Source organism: Petromyzon marinus, chromosome 6, assembly GCF_048934315.1.
Source record: "Petromyzon marinus isolate PM22_M1 ecotype Great Lakes invasive population chromosome 6, UKy_Petmar_22M1.pri1.0, whole genome shotgun sequence".
Lineage (NCBI taxonomy): Eukaryota > Metazoa > Chordata > Hyperoartia > Petromyzontiformes > Petromyzontidae > Petromyzon > Petromyzon marinus.
In genome coordinates, this window is record NC_133672.1 from 17,960,664 (window position 1) to 17,988,634 (window position 27,971).

Sequence of the window (27,971 nt, forward strand, 5' to 3'; positions counted from 1 at the left end):
TTGCTCTGTTTTTACTTTTGACCATTTCTTGTTTCATTGTATGTAATGGCAGAGATTTCGGATTAATAAAGTACAACCATAGCCACAATCATAAACAGAAAGCTATGCATTGATTTATATGAAGACAAATCCAGATATTGTGGCCAAGGTTTAGCAAATTGTTTTTACTTACATAGCATAGCAATTATTTTTTTATAGCAATATATTGGGGGGGGGGGGGACATTTTGAGCATATTTGAATATATTGGGGGTCGGATGTGTCCCCCCCCCCCCCCCCCCAATATCTCCATGTATATAAAAGGCAAAGTTGTGAGTTCAAAATGTTTAGCCTACTTCCCGACATGCAACAAACTGGAAATTTGCCATGTGGGTACACCATGCAAAAATTTAAAAAAATAGTTTTTTTGGGGGGGGGGGGAGCTCAATAATGCATTTTTTTTGCACGGCAAATGAGCTGTGACGTCAAATCTGTCATGTGACCCGCGCATGTGGAAACGTAACGCATTGTAGTGTAGTGGTTAGCGCTACGCTGCGCTATGAACCTGGCGACCCAAGTTCGATTCCCGCTCACGGCCACCACTGGTGACGATTATTTTTACCGGTCCTGGGCCTCCCCTAGGTCGACTCGGCCTCAAACGAGTAACTGGTGTGGTGTGTGAACATCGCCACTGGGGAGACAAAGGCGGCCGGGCGTGGTGAATCCAAGTCCTGGGCGAAGCCGGGTCGTCAAGCTAGTAGTATATTATAATTACGGCCTTTCCCGTAGCCCCAATAGTAGCTAGCGCACGCCAGTCCGGAGCCGACACCTGCTGAGGCAGTGGGTGAAGGGACCGTTACACCCCTTCAAGTGTTAGGTTCGCTACGTGCTGTATCGTAGCAATTGTTAATAAATGTGTTGCATCTAACCGACCGTTTCCACTCTCGTGAAACCCACACTACATATATTAAGCCATTCCAACAATACGCACACATTCAAAACATCGTAATTGTATTTCATAACGATGTCTGTTACCGTAGGGCACGTTAAAGCATTTACTTATGGACGTGCAGGGTGCACAAACAATAGTACGAACTTTGCAATTTTCCAGTGGACATTGCTTAATGCAATCACCTTTAAACAACAGCAATTGCAAAACATTTTTGTTACGCAAATGATCACCTGTACTAAATGTAAGGTGAACAGGTTGACATTACCATCGCAAAGACTGACTCTGCATGTCCTTGTTGGTGGGTGTTACAGTACGGTACTTCAATATCCCCTGCGTCTCACAAACCCCAAATAAACACGATTTAGTTGTGCCGCCAAATCCTTTATTTTGTATTATTTTCATTAGACCACGGTGAAAAACATACATCTACGCTACACACGTGATTAAAGCAGCACCTAATAAAATTTCACAGAGTTAATTTAAAGTGAGATAACATATCTAACAGCAACAAATATACCACAGTACGCGTCTCTAGCTTGCAGACAAAAGATTACATATTAGCGTATTCAAGACGATGCAAAACACTGCATATCCCAATGTTACACGACCAACGTATCCATTTGCCGAGATGTTTACTCAAAACCGACCACGGATTTAGCGCTCAGGTTGAACACGCAACATCTAAAATTATTCTAACACATTGTCTAAATTGCGTGCTAAAGGCAATATTAAAAACATAGAAAGATTAACCATCCAAATAAATGAACGAAGCAAATAAAAAACGATCACGTAGTTAAACACTGACCCAAGAAACAACTACTTGACGTAAAAAAATATGTAAAACTATGAAGGCGGTACTGAGAGTATGTCGTGTGTAATGTATTTACAAAGCACGTGTAGATGATTACTAAATTAATATTACATAGCCGCATGCGACTCTTCCAATAACTGCTTCGCGACGTTATTTATCAAGGGCCACATTCTCCGTATTCACCACATTCCATTCCGGCTCTTGAAATAGAGTTTTGCCGAATTTCCAGAAAAAAAAATCCGTCATTTTGGTTGCCAACCCGCTGGGGCAAACGAAGGTGAATATACCCGACACCAGATTCAATACCGACGACAGTCGTCATTGATTAAATGTTTCAATAGATTGGTAAGACGTGATTGTTAGAAAAACTTTTTGGGTGGAAAAAAAAGGTTTGTGAACAGAAGTGATTTATAATGGATAAACATGTATTACATGCAGCAAACCCTAGTGAATATATAACCACGAGTGCTTTACACTAATTAGGCATGTATAATGAAAAGTTACCATCGTGGAAATGTGCTTTTTATTTATAGACAATCCTAGCTCCTGCAGATTGTTAAACAACACTGAGGCTTGTGGTACACCAAATCATGCTTTTTCACTTGCCTGTGGTTACTTAACTGTTATTTTTGGCTAAATCTGAATAATCAGTGTAGCTGGATACGGTTCATACATGAATACATTACATATAAAATGAAAACGGTAATACTTTCGGTATACTTTGAAGACGAGCACAGAACAAAGCCGATAATTACATGAAGATTTTCTCAAAGCTTCATAAATGGTAAAACTTGGCATACGAGTAATAATGGAATAGAATGAAAAGGTGGATGCAATAATTAAGGTTTATTTTTTTTGCATGTGAAAATGGACCCAAGAGATTTACACCTAAGGTAAACCGTGTGAGGAGCTTAAAGTTGGACACCATTTCAAACGATCCAGAACTTACGGGATATGGAAGTGTTAAACATGATGCCAAAATGTTGTCTGGTATACCCTTGAGTAAAATCATATGAAAACTGTAAAGCAATGTACAGTACAGGCATTTTCTAATGAGCTAGTTATGGTTTCCGATTAACACGGTTCACTACGTATGGTGTGAAAGAAGTGAAAAAATACATACATGGTTTGCTCATACAGATGCAAGGCATTATTACAAGTGATCGATGTAATAACTTAAAACATGAAACTAGCATTCTGAACATTGTGCAGCCCTTCATTAAAACACAAAACGAGACATTCATCATTGTCGAGGACATGTCTAAGGTTTGTCGATGATTGAAGCCAGTGTCTTTGCTGACATAGTAAAAAACGCAAATGTTTATCTCATAATGGGGATACATTTAGAAGCTATGTGTTTTTAACATCTAGGCCAAATAGCTGCGTATTGGCATTGAAAAAAACATTTGATGTTATCAAGTTGCTGCTCCAGTGAACTTAGAAAATAACAAGTACAATGGAAATAACATGGTTTTCATTACTCTGCAACCAATATGGTGGAGTATTTGTTTAGTCAAATCAACGTATGCTTGCCAAGCAGCTCCATTCAGATGAAAATGTTATCTGCACATTTTTTGTATTCCACTTTCAAAACTGCTTATGCACATTGAGCTCTTCAAACTGGTCAATTGTGTTCCAATAGGATTCCCATCACCCAACCTACCATCACCAAATTCCACCTTTACCAATAGTTTACATATGATACAAATGCTATACACCTCTTTAATTCCACGTGGCCAGCGAGTGCTTGTCCCATCTCAAGAGCCAGAGGAGCCGTGTTGTTCTCATGCCCCCTATGTAAGCTTCGTCTTACTTTTTTTGTGACTCTTTGAATGTTTTTTTGTAAGTGGCAATACATCTGTGAAGGAATGGCTAATGGTACGTTTGCATTTATGAGATTTTCCCACCATTCTATTGACCTGGTGATCAAGAAGCCCTCTAACACATTTACTCTTCACCTTACCACCTAACGGGCTCGATTCCTCAGGGCTAGAAACTGGGTATCCTGGTGCATCTTTGTTGCCCATTGCTCGTCTGTATGCAGACTGTGGCGGCGTAGTAGAATGTGCACCCTGTTTGCCATCCGTATGTTTGAAGAGGGGCACGGCATCTTCTTTTCTCGTGTGCGATGGGCTGAAGCTGCTTTTATCCCTGCGTTCCATCTCAGGATCCAGAGGAGATGAAGGAAACGAAAGCTGCAGTTTTGGAGATCCAATCTTGCCTTGCGCTGAAATTATACGATGCAGTTTAATACAATTATGTCCGATGTACTCCACTGTGGCTCTATTTGAGCATAATTTTTTTTTATAAATAACATCTAGGTCCTTAGATTTAGGGGCATTTTTGACCAATCTCTATAACAATCCCATGAGCAGGAAGCGTTTATCGATGTGTAAAGTGGAGGGACAAATGTGAAGGAGACAGTCTGCTTATGTATTTTGTTACTTAGTCTCCATGATACAAATGACTATTTAGTAAAACATTTTTTTATGAGGTCGCTCAGCTGTGAGCTAGAACGTTGTTTTTTTTTTTTACAAAAATTAAACATTGCAAACCAAAACACCGCACGCAAGATTTTAATAAACACCTTACCACACGATCGTAATTGGCGACAGCAGCAGCAACAACAAAAAAAGACTTAGCAGCTTATGCACATACGCGATTTACTCCTCGCCAGGAGCGGACGACATCCATAGCAGAACCAGTCAGTTTGGTTACTTTTCAGTCCCGCACATGCCAGATGAGCGCCGGCTGCCCCACAGCAGTCGCAGCGCGTCACCTCCCACTTACTGAAATGGATATTTCGTGAGAGAAACAACACGGTTGGAACCTGGTTATCGATTATACCACTCATCACTAGCAGATGTAAACTTGATGTTGGAAAATATGTACGACATAATTCAGAAACGTGGAAAATATGGCCATGTTATATAGTTGATTGAAGAATCATTCGGCTGGTTTCCATTTTCATCTTATGGAGTAACGCAAAATGTAAAATTACACTGGTCTACAATTTTTTAGACGTCTACTTCTGAGATGACGTGCTATTTATTATCGAATTTAACGTGCTCAATTAAAATATGACAATTAAAACAATTGATTGGCTACTGTTCCCAAGATATAAAAGTTTTTACATGTTACGTCTATGTATATTAGGAGAGTTTTACTCAAATTGTAAACCTAGGTCTTTTCATGAGTTATGGTTGCTTTACATGATAACATGTCACTTGTCCTGTTCATGTAACACTTAAAACGTTAGCATAAAAATAAAATGTACTATGAAACAAAAGGCAAAAAACTAGTATGTATAGTTTAGTCCTTATTCATTGTCTACTCAGTGCTTCTTGGCTTGTCTCTTGTATTCATTAAATGGAGCGTCTCTTGTCACTATCCAGCAATAGTCTGAAAGCATTGATGGGCTCCATTGTTGCAATGTCCTGGTGAAATCGCTCGCCATGCTCACTCACTGCTCCGCCGTTCGGTCGGAAAAAAATCTAGATGAGAGTGCAAAAAATGTATCTAGTGACATGTTGCAACCACAAAGCTTTTGTATGCCTTGAGGTGTTCCAGCAACTCCCTGTAGTTGTCTGCCTTGTTGTTTCCGAGATAATTTGTTGCCACTAACTGGAAATCTTTCCATGGCGTATTTTCCTTGCCACGCAGTGCACTGTCAAATGCATCATCTTGAAGAAGTTCACGAATCTGAGGACCAACAAAGACACTTTCCTTTATCTTAGTTTCACTTAATCTTGGAAAATTTCCATGGAGGTACTTTGAAAGCTGCTTGTGTTTTGTCCATGGCTTTGATAAAGTTCTTCATCAGACCCAGCTTGATGTGTAAGGGTAGTAACAAAATCTTCCTTGATTCAACAAGTGGTGGATGTTGAACACTTTTCCTCCTCGGCTCCAATGACTGTCGGACTGGCCAATCTATCTTGATGTCGTGGTAATCTCTCACCCTATTATCCTATTCGCAGAGAAAACAGCAGTACTTTGTGCATCCAGTCTGCAGACCACTGATGTTGGTCATAGTTATGCACCTCAAAAGTTGTTTCATGTTGTCACAGATTTCCTTCATATGGACTGCATGACCAACTGGAATTGATGGCAAAACATTGCCATTATGCAGCAAAACAGCTTTAAAAGACTCATCTTCAATGAATCAATGAAGTCTCCACTCATCTGGATCATGAACGATGTTGAGGGCTGCCATCACATCATCGATGTTGTTGCAGGCTACAAGATCACCTTCCATGAAGAAGAATGGGACAAGATCCTTTTGACGGTCACAGAACATGGAAACCCTAACATCACCTGCCAGGATATTCCACTGCTGCAGTCTGGAGCCCAGCAGCTCTGCCTTACTATTGGGTAGTTCCAAATCCCTGACAAGGTCTTTCAGTTCACCTTGTGTTATGAGGTGTGGCTCAGAGGAGGAGGATGGGAGAAAATCTGGGTCATGTGACCTTGATGGTTCAGGACCAGAAGTTTAATTCTCCTCCTCTTCATCTGACTCAAGTGAGAATGATTGTGGTGCATCAGGAACCGGCAGTCCTTCTCCGTGGGGTACCGGGTGTATGGCTGATGGAATGTTTGGATAATGCACAGTCCACTTTTTATTCTTTGACACACCTTTTTCCCAGCTGGAGGTGCCATGAAGAAGTAACAATTGCCGATGTGATCTGTTGGCTCTCTCAAAATCATTGGCACTGCAAAAGGCATAGGATTTCCTTTTCCTGTTCAACCACTGGTGAAGATTTGTTGCACAAGTGTTACAGCATATGTGTGGGGCCCACATCTTGTCCTGATCTCCAATTTTGCAGCCAAAATAAAGATGATAGGCTTTCTTACCCATGGTGGTTATACTGTGCTTTTGTGATGCAAATGTCACTTCACCACAAACAGCAGAAGTTATCTGCTTTGTTCACACAACTACAAGGCATCTTTGCTCACTTTGGCTAAGCAGAAATGTCCCTTTGCAAAATCAAACGCTGACAAATAAGAAAGCACGACACTGTATGCTTTCTCGAGCTGATATAGGGCAAATTGTTCAGCAGAGGGATGTAAGCCTAGTTATGATTGTGTAGTGTAGTAGAACGACGCTACTCTATTGGCTCGGTATGGGGGCTGTAGGCAGGTGTCACGGGGGTCGTGTCGGGCCGTGACACTCTGCGTGAACCCAACAGGACACGCGACCGGATAAAGGGGGGCCAGGGGCCCCAGGGGGGGGGGTCACGTGGTTGGGGTTCGGGCCTTCCCGAAGGATCGGGAAGGGGGCGTGGCCTGGGGCAGAGCCAGCCACGCCGGAGTGGTTATAAACGGGGCGCGGACGGAGAGCTGGACTGTTCTGTGCTGTTCTGCTGGGTCATCTCTGGGATTAAGCTCTTCGGTCTCCGCTAGTGGACCAGGGCAGCGTGTTGGGCTGTCCTGGTCCAGTGATGTAGCATCCCCGTGGGTTAGCCAAGTTAGGAACGGTGGCTACCACCTTAAGTCGTTATGTGAAGTGTTACCTGTTGTGTTAGCTAATAAAGTGTTGCCTCCAAAGTCCAGTGAGCGCCTGAATTTAACCCACTACAATTGCATCATCCATGACGTCTAGGGGAATAACATGATGGAATTCATATCATGTATGATGCAATACCAGGTTCAGATTGCATAAAACGTCGTGAGAATATTATTGTGTTATTTTATTTGATCAATTTTATTCTCATTCTACGTGACTTTACCGAAAGAACCAAAGAAGATCAGATTGCATAATTCATTGTTTTGCTCAAAAATAAACTACTGTCCCAACCCAGTCATATATTTATTCATAGATCCAGTCAAAGATGTATTTTAGTAATTTCTGGCTTAAATTGAGATCCCTTCCCTTGATAATTCACATATCCCCCACCATTCCCAAGTCAAGGGTCGTATATACTGACCCAATAGCATATCTTGAAACTAGAGCCAATCAACAATTTTAAGCATCATTTTCATTCTCAGTAACCCAGAATTAGTACAGTTGGACTACATTTATTTTGGAGGCATTTTGGCTGTATACCAGTGTTATTAGTGATACATGACGATGCCAATTATGTCCTTGTTTTAAATGCTAACCACGCTCATAACAGACCAGTATATTATCTTAACACAGTTGGCTGCATCCAGAAACCGTATTCGCTATGGCCAAACACACTGCTATGACAAAGTAGCGGAGTGTTGAATTGCATAACTCCCTGAGCAGGTCAGGAATGGATTGTAACCTGTGTGCACATACCTGTTGGCTTTGTTGTAATCCCGTCCCATTGAACATTGGCAGCGTTTGATGTCACAGCGCTGGTACTGTGTCAGTAGCTCTTGAAAGGCGTTCTCGTCACGCTCCCACGATGCATCCCTTTAACAAATGAATCCCAATCTCAAATTTAGCTTTGATCAATTTCAGATTTGTTTTAATCCTGCAAGGGGGAGGATACTACCACCAAGTAACAATTGTGTTTGTCATATATACAGCACATATAGCCATGCATCTTAACTCCTTAACTACAAGGCTTAGTGTTAGAAATATTACATTAAAATATATCTCATAACATTTATTTGTACCTCGTAAAAACATAAGTGATAGAACTGAGTGTAAACAACTATTTATAGTAACATGTAAAGTACTCTCCAAAATCTGCAAAAACAAAAATTAGGTTAAAAACTAGAGGGTATTTGGCCTACTTTTCCACATTGGCTAGACATCTTGTAAGAGGTGGGAATACCCACTCGATACCCCACCACATGCATCATAACTACCTGTGCAGCACTCGTTTATACTGCTGGGTGGACAGATATGGGGTGGATTTAAGAAACGTGTCCAGTGTTTCAACTGTCGTGCCGGGAGATCAAACCGGCGACCTCTGGATTGCAAGTCCAGTGTGCTAACCGTTAAACACCATGGCAGCATCTATTAATTTAAATCTTGACTTCAAGCTTTTGTGACTGGAGGAATTCTTATTCTTTGGGTATTTCGGTAAAGCCACGTAGATAGAAAAAATAATAAAATTAATAACAATATCACGACGATTTTCGATCGCAACACAAGCAATCGTCAGATACAACACAGACTTCTTTTTTCACCTGATGACGATTGCTTGTGTTGTGATCGAAACGTCGTGATATTGTTATTATTATTTTTTTCTATCTACGTGGCTTTAACGAAAGAGCAAAAGAATATTAATTTAAAGTCACGGTCTTGTTTAAAATAGTTTCAGCGGGTTTACAGTGCCCATGTCAAAACAAAGAGCAAGCATTACCGAGATTCTGGGGTCAAATCTTGGGCATCCTCCCAAAATAAACTCGGTTCTCAAGCGTAGCGAGTTGATGGGACTTTGCCTGGTCAGTAATTGCACCAAATAAACACACATTTTGCTGTCAGTAGCAAGTTGCAGAATGGAAACATGCTGTCACATTTCATAACGCACGTAGCACAACTGGGATACATCTTGGTGATAGAAAATAAAAAAGAAAGGAGACCTCTGAAGATGTTCCACAACAATCCAAATAATAGTGCCAATATTCTTGGTTCTTTCGGTAAAGTCATGTAGAAGGGAAACAATAAAATAATAAAAATATAAAACAATAAAATTATCACAAGCAATCATCAGGTGTGGTTTTCACACCTGATGATGATTGCTTGTGTTGCAGTCGAAACGTCGTGAGAATTTAATTGTTTTATATTTTTATTATTTTATTGTTTCCCTTCTACGTGACTTTACCGAAAGAACCAAGAATATGAATCCCTGCAGTCACGAAAGCTTTAAATCAAAATAGTGCCAATATTTGAATATTTTAGCGGTTTACCTCTCAGGGATGTGGATACCCATGCGAAGCATTTCAGCTTGAAACTTCTCATTGTTGTTACAGATGGGACAGCGAAAGAAGAACAATCCCGAGTGCAACGCTTGTTGCTGTTGCGGAACAAAAGCAAGTCATGCTGTGAAAAAGTTCAAGTGTAATTTTGGTAAAACGCGCAATACGGCATTGTATTTCCATGTCCTACCACGGATGTCAGGATATTATTATTTTAGGACACACCACTACAAGGGATCATTACGTTTATAGCACCTATATATCAATCGAGGTTCTGATTTTAAGAAAATGGACTTGTCCTTTTGTCAACCCAATGCTATATGAGAACCTGCCCACATGGGGGGTTATGCAATATAATTTAACCATGTTGATTACTGCGGGTCGGTAAAGGCAGGGAGCACAGACATGGCTGCATAGATGTACAGTACAATGTATTTTGCTGCACTTCCCTGTTACCCACAACATAGGCCCGCAGCAGCAGCCCATTACAACCTGCCTTGTGCATGGTGATCACCGATCCAATAATTATCCACTCACGCCTTCTTTAGCTTTGCAAGCTAAAACAACGCATTGAAATTGACCAAATACAATGTCCCAGGTAATGGCAGTAGGAATGATTAAAGCAATACATACAACTCAAGACAGGGTCTCGGCTATTCACCTGTATGCAGGAGCGGTGGAAAAAAGTGTTGCAACAGGAAGCACTGCGCAGAGTGTCAAAAGATGATAGATCATCTATGACTTCTAGACACAGCACACAAGTCTGTGGCTCAACGTCAGCACGGCCCCTCATTTCAAGCTGGATTGGGCGGTGTTCTTTGCAGAATGACCTAAAAACAGAAATCCACATTTTATATATTAAGAATACAAACTGCATATTTACTTGACAACGAATTGCATATACAGTGAGGGAAAAAAGTATTTGATCCCCTGCTGATTTTGTACGTTTGCCCACTGACAAAGAAATGATCAGTCTATAATTTTAATGGTAGGTTTATTTGAACAGTGAGAGACAGAATAACAACAAAAAATCCAGAAAAACGCTTGTCAAAAATGATATGAATTGATTTGCATTTTAATGAGGGAAATAAGTATTTGACCCCTCTGCAAAACATGACTTAGTACTTGGTGGCAAAACCCTTGTTGGCAATCACAGAGGTCAGACGTTTTTTGTAGTTGGCCACCAGGTTTGCACACATCTCAGGAGGGATTTTGTCCCACTCCTCTTTGCAGATCTTCTCCAAGTCATTAAGGTTTCGAGGCTGATGTTTGGCAACTCGAACCTTCTGCTCCCTCCACAGATTTTCTATGGGATTAAGGTCTGGAGACTGGCTAGGCCACTCCAGGACCTTAATGTGCTTCTTCTTGAGCCACTCCTTTGTTGCCTTGGCCGTGTGTTTTGGGTCATTGTCATGCTGAAATACCCATCCATGACCCATTTTTCAATGCCCTAGCTGAGGGAAGAACGTTCTCACCCAAGATTTGACGGTACATGGCCCCGTCCATCGTCCCTTTGATACGGTGAAGTTGTCCTGTCCCCTTAGCAGAAAAACACCCCCAAAGCATGTTTCCACCTCCATGTTTGACGGTGGGGATGGTGTTCTTGATGTCATAGGCAGCATTCCTCCTCCACCAAACACGGCAAGTTGAGTTGATGCCAAACAGCTACATTTTGGTCTCATCTGACCACAACACTCTCACCCAGTTGTCCTCTGAATAATTCAGATGTTCATTGGCAAACTTCAGACGGGCATGTATATGTGCTTTCTTGAGCAGGGGGACCTTGCGGGCGCTGCAGGATTTCAGTCCTTCACGGCGTAGTGTGTTACCAATTGTTTTCTTGGTGACTATGGTCCCAGCTGCCTTGAGATCATTGACAAGATCCTCCTGTGTAGTTCTGGGCTGATTCCTCACCATTCTCATGATCATTGCAACTAAACGAGGTGAGATCTTGCATGGAGCCCCAGGCCGAGGGAGATTGACAGTTCTTTTGTTTCTTCCATTTGCGAATAATCGCAACAACTGTTGTCACCTTCTCACCAAGCTACTTGGCAATAGTCTTGTAGCCCATTCCAGTCTTGTCCCTGACATCATTGGAGAGCTCTTTGGTCTTGGCCATGGTGGAGAGTTTGGAATCTGATTGTTTCTGTGGACAGGTGCCTTTCATACAGGTAACAAGCTGAGATTAGGAGCAATCCTATTAAGAGTGTGCTCCTAATCTCAGCTCGTTACCTGTTTAAAAGACACCTGGGAGCCAGAAATCTTTCTGATTGAGAGGGGGTCAAATACTTATTTCCCTTATTAAAATGCAAATCAATTTATAATATTTTTGACATGCGTTTTTCTGGATTTTCTTGTTGTTATTCTGTCTCTCACTGTTCAAATAAACCTACCATTAAAATTAGACTGATCATTTCTTTGTCAGTGGGCAAACGTGATCTTGTACGTTTGCCTACGTGTTAAAGGTGACAACAGTTGGTGCGATTATTCGCAAATGGAAGAAACACAAAAGAACTGTCAATCTCCCTCGGCCTGAGGCTCCATGCAAGATCTCACCTCGTGGAGTTGCAATGATCATGAGAACGGTGAAGAATCAGCCCAGAACTACACGGGAGGATCTTGTCAATTATCTCAAGGCAGCTGGGACCATAGTCACCAAGAAAACAATTGGTAACACACTACGCCGTGAAGGACTGAAATCCTGCAGCGCCCGCAAGGTCCCCCTGCTCAAGAAAGCACATATACATGCCCGTCTGAAGTTTGCCAATGAACATCTGAATGATTCAGAGGACAACTGGGTGAAAGTGTTGTGGTCAGATGAGACCATAATGGAGCTCTTTGGCATCAACTCAACTCGCCGTGTTTGGAGGAGGAATGCTGCCTATGACCCCAAGAACACTATCCCCACCGTCAAACACGGAGGTGGAAACATTATGCTTTGGGGGTGTTTTTCTGCTAAGGGGACAGGACAACTTCACCGCATCAAAAGAATGATGGACGGGGCTGTGTACCGTCAAATCTTGGGTGAGAACCTCCTTCCCTCAGCCAGGGCATTGAAAATGGGTCGTGGATGGGTATTCCAGCATGACAATGACCCAAAACACACGGCCAAGGCAACAAAGGAGTGGCTCAAGAAGAAGCACATTAAGATCCTGGAGTGGCCTCGTCAGTCTCCAGACCTTAATCCCATAGAAAATCTGTGGAGGGAGCTGAAGGTTCGAGTTGCCAAACGTCAGCCTCGAAATCTTAATGACTTGGAGAAGATCTGCATAGAGGAGTGGGACAAAATCCCTCCTGAGATGTGTGCAAACCTGGTGGACAACTACAAGAAACATCTGACCTCTGTGATTGCCAACAAGGGTTTTGCCACCAAGTACTAGGTCATGTTTTGCAGAGGGGTCAAATACTTATTTCCCTCATTAAAATGCAAATCAATTTAAACATTTTTGACATGTGTTTTTCTGGATTTTGTTGTTGTTATTCTGTCTCTCACTGTTCAAATAAACCTACCATTAAAATTATTCACTGATCATTTCTTAGTCAGTGGGCAAACGTACAAAATCAGCAGGGGATCAAATACTTTTTTACCTCACTGTATGTGTGGCCTGGGCTTCGCGTACGGGCTGTGAACATTGCTTTAACTTCATAAACCAGCCTTGTGGCCATGGATGTTTGAAAAAACTTACGGAAATGTGCCATGGAACTGAAAGAGGCAATGCAGCTTTATTCCACAAGGCAGGTGGAATTTTCTTCTGCAACTTGTTAAATTGCACCCAATAGCAGCTCCTTTCTGCTTGCAAAGCATACATTTCTGTGGTGGCATGAGAGAGCGGAGTAAACATAGACCAAATGCACGACAGTCAACCCTTTCCCGTTCCGAGATGCCTCTAAGAAGCAAGGCGGGTCCTGTTCACCGCCGATTCTCTGAACGTGCAAGCGGTTCAGCGTTAATTCTATTTAGAGGCATAGCACTTTTTTAAGACATGGTACTCACCACAGAGAACTGTAGCGACACAACCGCACTCTATGATAGCTGGTGCCAAACTGTGCCACGCACCCTCCCGCGTGGCCTTGTGGGAGCCTCGGTCCCGATAAAGTTATTTTACGTACATGTATGTCATTGGAATGGGAAAGGGTCAATATCAAACAAGAAATACTGTGTAAACACTGAATTTGTTGTAATTTACTCATAATTATGTAAAACTATAGACAAGTCAATTTGATACATCATTTATTTCATTAAGTCTTGCCACACAAGTTTAAAATACATGAAACTATCAAAGAAATTCAGGACTTTGACCACAGCACTAAAATCAGATACATTCAGGTAGGAGCTTAATGAGATTTACAATCAAATCTAAGTTGAGATAAGTGATCAGTTATTTGGCAGCAGTTAATGTTGTAAAACATTTATTTTTTGTAATATTCTACCTGCCTACCTTAGAATATCAAATTACACCATCACTAATCTGTTACGATGTATTAAGTTGATCAACGTATGCAAAAATAGCGATGAAGTCATTATATAATTACATTTTTTGTACTGTTTTATTTTAACTTTATGTTTTTGCCATTTGCTGTCCATTTTCTTATATTCTCCAACATTCATTTAAAATAAGAAGTCCAATCAAATGGGTTCTAAGGTTAGAGGTCTAAATAACATGCAATGTTTAAACGTATGCAGTGTATGTGAATTGAACACACATAGCAAATGCTGCAACTAACAAATAACAAATAAAAGACTTTGCAGTGAAAGTACAATATTCATTAAACTGACCAAACGGCTTGCTCTTTTAAATTCCTTGATGATGTCATCTGGGAGGAAGCCATAAAAGCCCTCCGAGTCATTTCCCTGCTGACATAGGCCACTTGAAAAAATCTATTAAACCGGACAATCAAAATCACGTTCAAATGTTATTTCATAGCCAACAGTCAACATCATGACACATACAAACAAATAATCACATACATTATTTGTATTTACATTAAATACATTTTATTTATAGCAGTGCACCAACTTTCAGCTTTATATGAACTTAAGCTTGAATGATTACATGCTAAACAGAAAGGCAACTTATGTAATCAACTATACATTTTTTCAATTAAAATAATTCATATGCATTTCCCCAGTGAGTAGGGCCGTTATTATCTTGTAGTCATGGAGGGGACAGGTGAGAAACGGGGTGCTAGGCATCTATCGGCTCACACTTATGTCCACCTTTTCCTTTCATTCCAGCCTTTAACATGGATGAAAGGACCAGTGAACGAGAAAGTGTGGGAAGCTACGCTATTAAATGAAATTTTGGTCACCGAGTTCATAGTGCAGTACACTTATCACTGCGTCATGGCTCCCTCCCCCACCCAAAGGCAAATATACCAGAGATGACAGCATGTAAAAGTAGGCAAGTTGCTTACCAGGCAATAGTAATGGACTGTGATGCCACTTTCTGGATCAGTGATTTTCTCCCCATATTGTAAGGCGTTGTTTTCTGCGAAGCCACACAGCTTGCAGGCTGAAGGAAACATAAAATAAATACTAATTTCTCAGTTATGAAATGTAAATATGCAAATCTCTAAACATGTACAATTATTTTACTTTAAAATATTTTTTTCAAGTATACAATACGAACTTTACTACCCGGTTTCGCCCGGGACTTGTATTCACCACGCCCGGCCGCCTTTGTCTCCCCAGTGGCGATGTTCACACACCACACCAGTTACTCGTTTGAGGCCGAGTCGACCTAGGGGAGGCCCAGGACCGGTTCAAATAATCGTCACCGGTGGTGGCCGTGAGCGGGAATCGAACTCGGGTCGCCGGGTTCGTAGCGCGGCGCGAGAATCGCTACACAGTCGCTGCCCCCCCCCACACACACACACACAGGATAAAGACAAAGATCCCCCGTGTAGCCTGTGAGACTGTTGGGGGCAAGTGCTGTTAGCGAGCACCTATTAAGGGCCGGCACGGCACACGAGGGGGTGGGTGGACAGCACCACGCCCGGCCGCCTTTGTCCCCCCAGTGGCGATGTTCACAAATCACACGAGTTACTCGTTTGAGGCTGAGTCGACCTAGGGGAGGCCCAGGACCGGTTCAAATAATCATCACCGGTGGCGGCCGTGAGCGGAAATCGAACACGGGTCGCCGGGTTCGTAGCGCAGCGCGCTAACCACTACACTACCGCTCCCCCCACACACACACACCTGCGCGTCCATAGGTACACATACACGCGCTTGCTGCAGACACACACAACTTTCAGGGTGCGTAGGGCAGTAAACGACTGAAATAATAAAGCAATGCTGCGCGAAGAACGCCTTAGACCTGCAACACATTTGTATGGCACTTTACCCGCGATCGGCAGGCACACTCTGTGACGCTTCCGCACATTGGTCACATGACATGTGACGTCACAGCTCACTTGCCGTGCAAAATATATGCATAATTGCGCTCCCCCCCCCCCAAAAAAAATACAAAAGCCTATTTTAATAATTTTTGCATGGCGTACAGTCTGGAAAGTACCCACGTGGCAAATTTTTAGTTTGTTGCATGTCGGTAAGTACGTTAAACTTTTTGAACAGACACACATAATCACAAATTTCCCTTTTATATAGAGATAAGATGCACATGCCACGTATTTTCAAGCAATTGCACAATGAACAAGATTTCCTGGACAATAGCCAACTTTTTTAATTCGAAAGAAAGACATTTTAACACTTGAATTCGTAACATTTCATCATATAATCAGCCATTTTCTATCCACTGCTGGATGAAGGCCTCCCCACGATGTCACCATCCTTCACGATCCAGTGCTGTTTTACTATTCATCTCACTGCTACACATGAACGGATCTCATCGCTCCACCTTCACGGTGGTCGTCCTATTGGAAATGTTCCTCTGGTTGTCTTTCCTCCCAATTGTCGTTCAATGGTCACCATTACGTTTAGCAATGTGTCTTTCCCAAACCCATATTGTGTCTGATTTATGTTTGTTTCCCGAACCATTTTATCCTTTTTCTGTATTTATGTAAAGACAGTACGGAGCGATAGTGGGACAGTATGGTTCCCCGGGACCATGGTTACCAATGGACGTGCTAATGATGATTGATGAGACAAACGTTGATAGAGTCACGTAAGGGGGAGCACGGGATCCAATGGTGGGGGGAGTGTAATTAGGGCGGTGAGTGACAGAGCAGGTGCGGCGAGGAGAATTCGAGAATAGGGGCATGGCCGGACCGGGCGAGGCTTAAGAGCCGGCACGAGCCGGAGCTGGTGGCTGTTGGTGTGGAGAATCGCCGTTGTCATCGTCGTCGCCTTGGAATGGGTCGTTTCCATCGTCTGCGAGTTGTCTTGAGACTAGAAGCTATGTTATCTCTGAATAGAGTTGTCTAACTACCCCAGTGTATAGAGTCACTCACAGTTAATCGTTGAGTTGTCAGTTGACTTTATTCATATTAAATATACGGAAGATAAGATGTTGTCTCTGAGAGCTACATTACAGTGGTGTCAGGAGTGGCTATTCGAAAATGCCGAAGAAAGGAAGGTGAGAACCCACCTGTAGCTTCTTCATGGATGGAGAAGGGAGGCAGCCATGGAGTTCCCCCAGCAGCCCCGGGAGTCCGGTGACGAAGCCCGAGGGCGCAAAGGATGCGACGGTCAACCGGCTCCGGTTGACCGTCGCTGACTTGACGTCGAAGAGGAGAGTGGCGACTTCGGGAGTCGACGCAGCCGGGGACGAGCCGCAAAGTCGTGCGGGGATGGTGGAGCAGCCGCCTGTGGTCGGGGTTCCTGCGCTGGAGGCCACGTGGTCGGGGGTCACCATTTCGCGGGAGGCGACGTGACAGACGGACGCCATTTTGAAGCCTGCGCGATAGGCAGCGGAAGCGGTGTTGTTTCGAGCGGCGGAGCGAGAAGCCCTCGAGCAACCACGAAGGTTGCCACTGATCAAGGAATTTACGGTGGCGGGGGGGGGGGACTGGAGTGCCTTCGCCCGCCGGTTTGGAGTAGCGTACCGGTCTGTCGGCTGGACGGAGGAAGAGGCGCTGACTGCTTTGCCTACGCTTCTTGACGATGATGGCCTCGCGGTTTTCTGGGCAATCCCTGAGGAGAAGAGGGCCATGCTTCAGGATGCCTACAAGGGGATGTCTGCTGTATACGACCCACCGTCGGGGCCGAGGGGTGCCTGCAAGCGTGCGAGACCTCACGAGGACGGCCTTGGGGGGCTGCATGGAGCAGAAAATCTCGGCTTGGAGATTAATGGGCTGGCTGACCATCCAAGATTGTCGTGGAGCCGTCGCAAGAAGAAACGGAGTCTTCGGGGGGAGTGACGGCAGCGGATCGCGGAGGGGACCGGTGGCGACGGGGGGACACCGGGACGGCTCCGGGAGTGGCGATCCTTGTCCGTTTCGGCACCTTCGCCACGGGCGCCCTGGTTCGCCTGCTCTGCTGCGGCCAGCTTCGACCCTTCGTGCGGGGATGCCAAGCGTCGTGGAGACATCATGGAGCTTCTTGCGTCCACCGCCTCGTCGACAGCTACGGCCCGGCCCAGGCAAGTTGCGATGCACCAGACACCTGACCGCTAAAAATCACCTCATGCATCAGGGTAATCGGGGATTCGTAGAGGCCAAACTCGGGCATGCAGTAGCGAAAGCTGGCAGCCGAGTGGTAGGGGCTGGTTCATCGGGTATATGTTATGTATGGTGTGAAATCATGTATGTTGTGGGATGAGTGCCTCGGACTTGTGATTCTGGAGTCGTTTTGTCACGAAGCCCGTTGAATTAAGGGATCTTTGGGGTTCACTGTGGTGTGTGTGTGTGAGTAGCCGCGAACGGAGGAATGGGGGGGCGTAGTAGCCTGTATCAGAGTAGGGGGAGGTTGAGATATGGTACCAGTATTGGAATTGGGATGCTGGCTGTGGCCCATCTCTGGGGCACGGATCCTGACCAGGATGCCCCTGCAATTGTTGAATGTCCAGTGTGTGTTCAGATGCCATGGGGCTACGAAGGTTTCGGAGATTCCCCCCCATCGGCGAGCATTAGTAGGCTCAGGTAAAATTCAAGGTATCTCTAGAGATCCGCCTGACACGACAGTAGTGGTCCCGTCGTGCTGTGGCAGACGGCTTGACCTGACGGCCCGGAGGTCGAGACCCTCCGTGCACATCTAGCGCAGTGAGATGTGGGCATAGTGCCCGGGAGTAGTGGTCCCGTCGTGCTGTGGTAGACGGCTTGACCTGACGGCCCGCAGGTCGAGACCCTCCGTGCACATCTCACGCAGTGAGATGTGGGCATAGTGCCCAGGAGTAGTGGTCCCGTCGGGTTGCGACAGATGGCTTGACTTGACGGCCCGGAGGTCAAGACCCTCCGTGGCGCGTCTGGAGCAGTGGGCATGACCTGATGGCCCGGAGGTCGAGACCCTCCATGGTGCGGTTGGAGCAGTGGGCTTGATCTGAAGGCCCGGAGGTCGAGACCCTCCGTTGCGCATCTGAAGCGGTGGGCTGGGGGCTCACATTGCTCCGGAGTGGGGGTCCCGTTACATTGTGGAACGGTAAAACCTGGCTGATTGAAGATGGGGTTCTCCTTGGCCTGTCTTGAGCGGATGGGCCACGGACTTATACCGCTCTCGGTGCTAACGCTGTTGCGTGGAAATGGGGAACCGTTCTCGCAGATCCTCGTTGGGGATATGGAAATTGTGGGGGTTCAGGTGAAAAGAGTATTACTTATGCGAGGTTAGCAGGATGCGACGGGTTCGGGCCGAGCGCATAGACGGGAGTGTGTGAGGACACATGCTGTGAAGCATGGAAGGGTGAGTTGTTGAAGTTATACCCGAGTTGTTCGGGATGCATGTGGTTGAGTGCGACTCCTGCCGAGTGCTGATGTATATTAAAGCACAAAATAAGTATTTTACAGTAATCACAAAAATAAACACAGTATGAATACTGTACACGTGTTTTATAATCACGGAATTAACTATGAACACTGTAGTATTATACTGTTATCACAAAAATAACTATGAGTTGTTTACAGTATAATCACAGAAATAAGTACAGTATTAATAATATATGAATAAACACAAATATAAGAGCCGAGCGGGAAGTACCCGGCGTTGCCCAGGGGAAAAACATATTTAAAAACTTCTCTTCTTAAAAACATAACATATACATACACAAATACTAAGCTATTGTGAAAGCTCGGCGTGCCGTTGGTCCATTTGTCCGTCAATAAAATTATAAGATGCTTGCAGAAGTCCAAAAAGTTATGGAAAGGTTTCCGAAAATTGTCAACCCCCCCCCCTCAAAAAATGTTTTTTATCCACGCGTAGGCATATATATCTACACCCTACATTCAACAGTGAGGAGTATCTAGTGACTCTATAGTAGGACCTGACTCTAAAGCAGTATCTGGCTCTACAGTAGTATTTACCGACTCTATAGTAGTGTCTGCTGACTCTTTCGTAGTATCTGCAGACTATATTCTTAGTTTTTTCGGTAAAGTCACGTTGAAGGGAAACAACAAAATAATAAAATATATATAAAACAATAAAAAATTATCACGACGTTGCGACCATATATATTTTATTATTTTGTTGTTTCCCTTCAACGTGACTTTACCGAAAAAACTAAGAATATGAATTACTGCAGTCACGAAAGCTTTAAATCAAAATATCTGCAGACTCTTTAGTTGTATCTATTGAGCCTAGTAGTAGCTACTGACTGTATAGTAGTGTAGAGGAGAGTGTGCATAAGTGGAGGGAGTTGTTGTTGTCTAGGAACCAAGAGTAAAGACATCTCGCCGCTGCCGCTCCAGCCGTCAACGGGACCTCAACCCTCACGCCGTCGCTGGCCGGTTTTTGGCTGAACCCCCCGCCCGGGACAGACGGGTGAGCGGGTATGAGGGAGCGTAGGCGAGGGCAGCGGTGGAGATGCAGAGTTGCCTAGTGCAAAGCTGCTGTGTGCAGAGTCGCTGAGTGCGAAGTTGCTGTGTGCGGAGTCGCTGAGTGCGGAGCTGCTGTGTGCAGTTGCTAAGTGCGGAGCTGCTGTGTGCGGAGTCGCTGAGGGCAGAGTTGCCGAGTGCAGGATAAGTGAGGTGCAGAATAGATAAGAGCGGGGAGAATTCAAGTTTATGTCACCATACAGATAGTTATAGGAGTGCCTACAACTGGTGCAAGAACAGGTGAAATAAAGTGGAAGCAGGTGACTTGTTGCAACGTGTCGGTGAGTAATTTTTGAAGACACTACAGTAGTATCTACTGACTGTAGTAGTAACTTCTGACCGTAGTAGTATCGACTGACCCTACAGTAGTATCTACAGACTCTATAGTAGTAACTATTAACTCTATAGTAGTATCCGCTGACTATAGTAGTAACTACCAACTCTATGGCAGTATCTACCAACTCTATGGCAGTATCTACCGACTCTATGGCAGTATCTACCGACTATGGTAGTGTTGAGGAGTTCCCGACGACGACTCGGAGACGGCTTGAAGGTAAGGGCTTTCGCCAAAAGTTTATTAAGTGTATTACAATAGCACAAAGGGTGTGACAACTTCCCAGGGGTTAGGGGTCCCACACTAAGTCCTGGTCCAGCCCGGCTAGCTCCGGTCTCTCTTCCTCGAATCGGATGGGGGCACTAGCCAACCCCACCGACCGGGAAGAGCAGCACCTCCTACGGCTACCACCGGCTTCACTCCTGACTCTCGTCGATCCCTCTCTACCCCTGGTTCCCTCTCGACCCTTCTCACTCTACCCGTTCCCAAAGTGACCCCGCTTTCGTCACGGGGTCCCTCTTAAATCCCAGACGAGACATGACATCATCGAGCCGCCCAGCGCGCATGATGCCACGTTCCGTGACGTCATCGCACTGGATGGCACACATGACGTCACGTCCCCATTTTACTCCTCTACAGTAGTATCTACCAACCCTATGGTAGTAACTACTGACTATAGTAGTATCCACTGACTATAGTAGTTATTAACTCTACAGTCGTAACTACTGACTCTATAGTAGTTTCTACTGACTGTTGTAGTATTTACTGACCATAGTAGTATCTACTGTGAGTAGTATCTACTGACTCTATAGTAGTAGCTACTGACTCTATAGTAGTAGCTACTGACCATATTAATATCTACAATCGCTACAGTAGTATATACTGACTGCAGTAGTATCAACTAACTATAGTAGTATCTACCAACTCGATAGCAGTAGTAGGGGTGCTTGCCACCACTGCAGCGGTGCCTACCGACTGTGGCAGCGCCTGCCACCACTGCAGCACTGCCTACCGACTGTGGCGACGCCTGCCACCACTGCGGCGGTGCCTGCCACCACTGCGGCGGTGCCTACCGACTGTGGCGGTGCCTGCCACCACTGCAGCGGTGCCTACCAACTGTGATGGTGCCTGCCACCACTGCGGCGGTGCCTACCGACTGTGATGGTGCCTGCCACCACTGCGGCGGTGCCTACCGACTGTGGCGGTACCTGCTATCTCTGCAGCGGTGCCTACCGACTGTGGCGGTACCTGCTATCACTGCAGCGGTGCTTACCGACTGTGATGGTACCTGCTATCACTGCAGCGGTGCCTACCGACTGTGGCGGTACCTGCTATCACTGCAGCGGTGCCTACCGACTGTGGCGGTACCTGCTATCACTGCAGCGGTGCCTACCGACTGTGATGGTACCTGCTATCACTGCAACGGTGCCTACCGACTGTGGTGGTACCTGCTATTATTGCAGTGGTGCATACCGACTGTGGCGGCATCTGCTATAACTGCAGTGGTGCATGCTGACTGTGGCGGTATCTGCTATCACTGCAGCGGTGCATACCGACTGTGGCGGTACCTGCTATCACTACAGTGGTACATGCTGACTCTTTAGTCGTATATATTGACTCTATAGCACTAACTACGAACAGAGTGCCTTCGTGAGGCCTAGTCCCGTGCAGAGCCCCCGGCCTCGTTGAGATTGCCCAGCCGGCCGAGGTGGCACCTTTGCAGGCTGGGCTGCTACCCCACCCCCCCCCACCATTCCCCCGCCTGCTCTACAGTCATAGTATCTAAATAGTAAAGGACTACAGTAGTAGTATCTACCGACCAATAGTGGTAAGTGCACACATTGGGGTGGGGGGGGGGACATCACACTGTGAAGAACCTACCTCAGCGTTGTGTATTCTTTTCATTTTGAACATGAATGAGAATTCCCCCCAACGATCGCGTGTGTGCGTTGCTTGGGTAACCCTCACTTCGAGCCGGCTTAACTCGCGCATGCGTGCGCAGATGTGTGCTTTGGCGCCACCCTGTGCTTATGAAAGTAATAAATTGTTAATTTAACTACTTTTAAAGTTGACAGATGTGAAATACGAATAGCGCTTTTTCGTCCCGGGCATACGGTGTGGTATCCACGTACTTTTTCGATCCGTAAACCCCACAGTTTGTAAGTTTAAAAGGTCACAAGGAACCCACGCAGAGAGAAAGACACACAGACAAAAAATGACTTTTATAGGTAAGACGCTCACTGAACGACTACTATTCAAAGACTTAACGAAAAAGATGGCGTGTGGCGCGAACATCGTAGAAGGATGGATGAAATCGAACGAAAAAGGAAAGCACGTGGATGAAATTTGAAATGTGGTTATAATTGAAAACGGCCGAAAGAGTGAAGCGACGAAAGTCAAGTGGATAAAATTCAAGGTATCGCTGTATTTGCAAGTGGGTCATGGGGATGAGGCATTACTCGCCTGGCTCCTCAGGAATGACCTCACCACTGTCCTTGCTCATCTCTCTCGCTTTTCTCTCCGCTTCCCACGACAATTGGTAAGAGAGCTGTAAGAATAAAAGCAGAGAAAACATTCCAGTGATGTCATAATACATTTTGAAAATTAGTTTAAAAACATCAAATAATATCGACAATTACATTTACAGCCCTTTGTCAACCAATTACTGGATAAAGACTACCAGATGCTGTGTGGGTCATCAGGGCGATTTTAACATACTTTACCAAACTGATTAGCGTAGATAGTCAAGGTGGGCAGCATAGCCACATAAGCATAGCAGTAGAGTACATAATTGAAGATTGCTGCACTGCCTATAACAATCTGTGTAAGGTAGTTATTCATCCAAGCGTTTTACAGGCACAATATGGGCTGGAGAAGAGATGGGCTTATGTGGTACAGAAGGATGTGGAACTGATTGGACTTGCTTATGACTGGCACTAGTATTAAGATCGGCATCTGTGGAGGAGGATCATAAAGGATGCTACCGGCAGTTGGAGGCAGTTGCCCTCCTCCAACAATGGAGGGCAAAGCAGCAAGACTATAACAACTAGCAGAGTGCTGAGTAGCTAAAACACAGCAAGCTGGCAGTGGGGAGCAGTTGGTACATCTGCCAGTCATCTCAGTCAGTCAACCCATGACACCTGGGTCTGTTCCATGACCTCCTTTACAGCAAGCCTTCGATACTTCACGTGGCCTCAAAGTGAACCCAGCTTGGGACAAGTGCTGTGGTGACATCACTGCCACTTAGTGGCGAACGGCAGTTGTCTTCCTTTGTGGTTCTGTGTCCCTCTTCGTGTCTCCATGTGGCTCTTTGCATCTCCCCGTGCCTGTCTGTGCCTCACTGTCAACTTGTATGTCTCACCATCTCCGTGTCTCTGTATCACTCTGTTTCTATGCCTCCCTATGTCACCCTCTCTTTGTATTTCTGTCTCACTGTGTGCATGCCTCTAGTCAACAATCTTACAGAAAAAAACTGTATTTCTAAAGAAATTATATTTAAGCAAGAAGGGCCCAAAGGATGGTGAAGATGTTATACAGTACATATCCTAGTTACAATCATGTTTTCATAGGTCATCATACAAACAGCAAGTATCGGTACATGCTTTATATGTTACAAGAAAAAAGTGTATGATGGGTACCTAAGTTGTTAACAGATGTTCATAAGTAAACCCTTTTGCAGGATAAATATATTTCACCATGATGGTATTTACAAGTTGGAATAACAAAATTGCATCAGCTGTGCTGAGGATTCATTGAAGATGCTGAGAATGACTTGGAGATCCTTGGGTATTACATGAAGAATTGAGGGAGGCGAGGTCAAATGCCAATGAATAGCCAATCACAATCAAGTATTCCATTTAAAAAACCTTTCATAGGAGCACCACAAAAGGAAATGGACTGTCCAAAAATCACAACTTGACTAGTATACTGAAATTTGACCTTACCTGTACGAAAATGTGTATTGAAAATTAATGTTCCTCTTTCGATATACAGTACATGCATTCAATTGCACTGGAAATATGTACATGTAACTATAAAGGCTTATATTGGCAGTCAACTCGTGGAATAAATTCAGTCACAGTAACTCTCATAAACATGATCCAATAAAAATTCAATATAAATTCTGTGGTGCTATGAGGGACTTGTCCGACTGAAAAACTGCCAAATCTATACATATAAAAAGTTGCCGAAACCAGCATTAAAGGGATCTTAATCAATAATAGCGTAATGCCGCCCCACTTTTTAGAAATTTGAAGATAATTGTATTATCTTGCAGAAGGATCCTGTTGCGGCACAAGAGAAAAGGGCAGTCGCCAATTAAGTTGAGGTTGTTATTAATGTCCCTATTTGCTCTAGGTTTCAACAATACACGTATGTACATGGGTGATTACAACCAATATGTGGCTGGCAGGGTTATTGAGAAACTCTGTTTTTACACCAACCACACAGAATAGGGAAGGCTGATGCAGACCTGCTCAGTGTGACGTACTTATTGTTGAGTTTTCCAAGTAAAGGAGATAATCTTCATATTGAACGTGCAACACTCCTTTTTTCTGCCAGATCAGATGGACAAATCTCCAATCACAAATTATTTTCTCTCACACGGTATTAAAGTCACTCTTTTTGGAAAATAAATATGCATAAAATACACTGTTATTTTCAGAAAATCAGGCCCGATTAAAATGTACGTCATTCCAAAAAAATGTATGCCATGCATCATTTATACAGTTTCAGTTTATTTATTTTGGTATAGCCGTGAGTCATTCGGCTCTTAAATCAGGTGCAACCACAACAAACAAAAAACCAAAACACGAACAAGAAAAACATCTTAAAGTGACTATGTGACTGTGCAAACAGAAAATCCATGAAAAAACCAGCAAAATATTCCTGAAAAAAGCACCGTACACCAACGCTGTGTGCAAAAAATCCCAGTGGGATGCAAGTCAAACAACAACAACCACAAGAAAACTTAGATAAAGGCCATCAGTCTAACAAAACAAACATGTCCAAACCAAAAAACGTTTTCGAAATCACCAAAAAATAAAGCCATAATTGCAACGTAACAGTGATCACAGGGACTGTGACCGAATTTTTACAATAAACTACATAAATAACATGCAACACCAAATCCTAGAGCCATAGCTGGCTGCATGAGTTACTCAACAACAGAAGCATCAGTCTGAGTATCAGTTGTTGACATTGTACGTGTGCTGGTTAATTTCTCTAATGGGACCGCCAGTTCAGTCATTGATCAAAATAACTCTGCACCATTTCTACTCGTGGCCAAACTGATATTCAAGGATCCTACTTCGATACGCAGTCAACTTAAACGTCCACGCAACTACCCCCCTCCCCACCGCCGCTTCCTCCTCCTCCTCCAGCCATGAAGGACGTTTGGCAGGACAATTGAATCATTTTGCGGGACCCCGGGGGTCCGGAAAAAATCAGGTCAATAATAATTATTATTCAGTCCGCCCCACTACGTGACCCCGCCAGCAACGCGCCGCCCGCCCAGACTCGCACCAACAACACGCGCCAGCAGCAGCAGGCGGCGATCGACACGATGGGCGCCACCCCACCGGACAAACGCGAGCCCCGGGGGGTGACGACGCTCTCCGGTCAGCTGTCGATCCTCGGCTTCTTTGCCAAGGCGAGCCCGCCCCCCAGGCAGTGAATTTAACGTGTTTATGTAATTTTTCTACTTTTTACGAAACTTAGTGTCCCCGAGTAGCTCTCGACGAGGCCAATCGATTGACCACTAGAGTTTTGTTGTTGTCGGCAAGGCGACAAGACTCGTGTCGCTACGCGGTTTTTCCCACCCCGGGGCAGTGATGGGACCCCGGGGTCCCGACAATTGCTTCAATTGCAACATTTAATGTCAAGAGCCGTATCATCCATTCACAACGACCCCCGACATGGGCCTCAGCTGGACCCACGCCACACACCGCTGCCAGGTAGCGCAGCGTTAGCCCCCAGCTCGGCCTCGCTTCTGCTTCCACACTGTGGACTTTTGTGTAGGCAATCTGAAGCAACTTGGCCACCCACCGCCATCAACACACGCCAGTCTCGTAGGTGTGTTGCAGCGCATCAGTTTCGAGCGGCGGATCCCTCCAACGAGAACGAAAACTGCAGCTTGCGATTTTATAAACGCGACGCGACCCGCTTAGGTTACGTGTGAACATTTAAAAGTCATTCCCGACGGCAACGGGAGATGTGAGCAAGCGGAGAAAGGGAAGTTGTTTAAAGTAGGCGAGAGGGCGAACGAGTGAATGGCTGGGTGGGCGAGTGAGTGGGTGAAATACAGCGAGTTGGTGAATGATAGGGGAGGGTGGCAGTAGTCACTCACCGCTTTCTTTACCACGTTTTTCTCACCGCCTCCTTCCTCACCACTTTCTCACCGCCTCCTTCCTCACCACCTCCTTCCTCACCGCCTTTCTCACCGCCTTCCTCACCACTTTCTCACCACTTTCTCACCGCCTTCCTCACCACCTTTCTCACCACCTTCCTCACCGCCTCCTTCCTCACCACCTCCTTCCTCACCACTTCCTCACCGCCTTCCTCACCTCTTTCTCACCGCCTTCCTCACCACTTCCTCACCACTTCCTCACCGCCTTCCTCACCACCTTTCTCACCACCTTCCTCACCGCCTCCTTCCTCACCACCTCCTTCCTCACCACTTCCTCACCTCTTTCTCACCGCCTTCCTCACCGCCTTCCTCACCGCCTTCCTCACCACCTTCCTCACCACTTTCTCACCGCCTTCCTCACCGCCTTCCTCACCACCTTCCTCACCACCTTCCTCACCGCCTCCTTCCTCACCACCTCCTTCCTCACCACTTTCTCACCGCCTCCCTCACCACTTTCTCACCGCCTCCTTCCTCACCGCCTCCTTCCTCACCACCTTTCTCACCACCTTCCTCACCACCTTCCTCACCACCTTTCTCACCACTTCCTCACCACGTTCCTCACCACGTTCCTCACCACTTTCCTCACCACCGCCACGGCCACACTCCGTGGCGCGACCAAACGGTGGACTTTCAAACTGCGGGCCGGCGTCTCACGTGACGCGCACCGCGCCCGCTCATTGGTGCGCCGACCGTGACGTCACCGCGCCAACGCGACCGTTAGGGGACGCGCGCCCACGT

General features: G+C 45.2%; 1 protein-coding gene across 5 annotated transcripts; it reads right to left on the reverse strand.

The window, feature by feature from the left end:
• Nucleotides 1–1,289: 1,289 nt before the first annotated feature.
• On the reverse strand, nt 1,290–27,959 carry LOC116939353 (E3 ubiquitin-protein ligase PHF7-like). 5 transcript variants are annotated; one of them, XM_076065155.1, is made up of 12 exons: nt 27,513–27,959; nt 27,174–27,390; nt 25,299–25,380; nt 23,291–23,375; nt 14,989–15,086; nt 14,351–14,452; nt 13,260–13,384; nt 10,235–10,403; nt 9,565–9,671; nt 8,000–8,116; nt 4,399–4,529; nt 1,290–3,967 (listed from the first exon to the last, which is right to left on the reverse strand). In XM_076065155.1, the coding sequence occupies exons 4-12, from the start codon at nt 23,328–23,330 to the stop codon at nt 3,534–3,536; spliced, it is 1,323 nt and encodes a 440-aa protein (XP_075921270.1). In that variant the 5' UTR covers nt 23,331–23,375; nt 25,299–25,380; nt 27,174–27,390; nt 27,513–27,959; the 3' UTR covers nt 1,290–3,533. The 5 variants fall into 5 exon arrangements, with proteins under 5 accessions (XP_075921270.1, XP_032803483.1, XP_032803482.1 ...); XM_032947592.2 differs by having other exon boundaries at nt 25,317–25,380; nt 27,174–27,959; XM_032947591.2 differs by having other exon boundaries at nt 27,174–27,959.
• Nucleotides 27,960–27,971: the final 12 nt, after the last annotated feature.

What these genes read in the sequence shown, in the direction of transcription:
- LOC116939353 (XM_076065154.1), bottom strand. Translation starts at nt 16,155, where the DNA reads ATGTGTGTCTGTTCAAAAAGTTTAACGTACTTACCGACATGCAACAAA. An exon ending in GGTATCCACATCCCTGAGAG is followed by an intron (nt 8,117 to 9,564) that starts GTAAACCGCTAA and finishes CATTTGTTAAAG; the next exon opens with GGATGCATCGTGGGAGCGTG. An exon ending in GATTACAACAAAGCCAACAG is followed by an intron (nt 4,530 to 7,999) that starts GTATGTGCACAC and finishes TATCCATTTCAG; the next exon opens with TAAGTGGGAGGTGACGCGCT.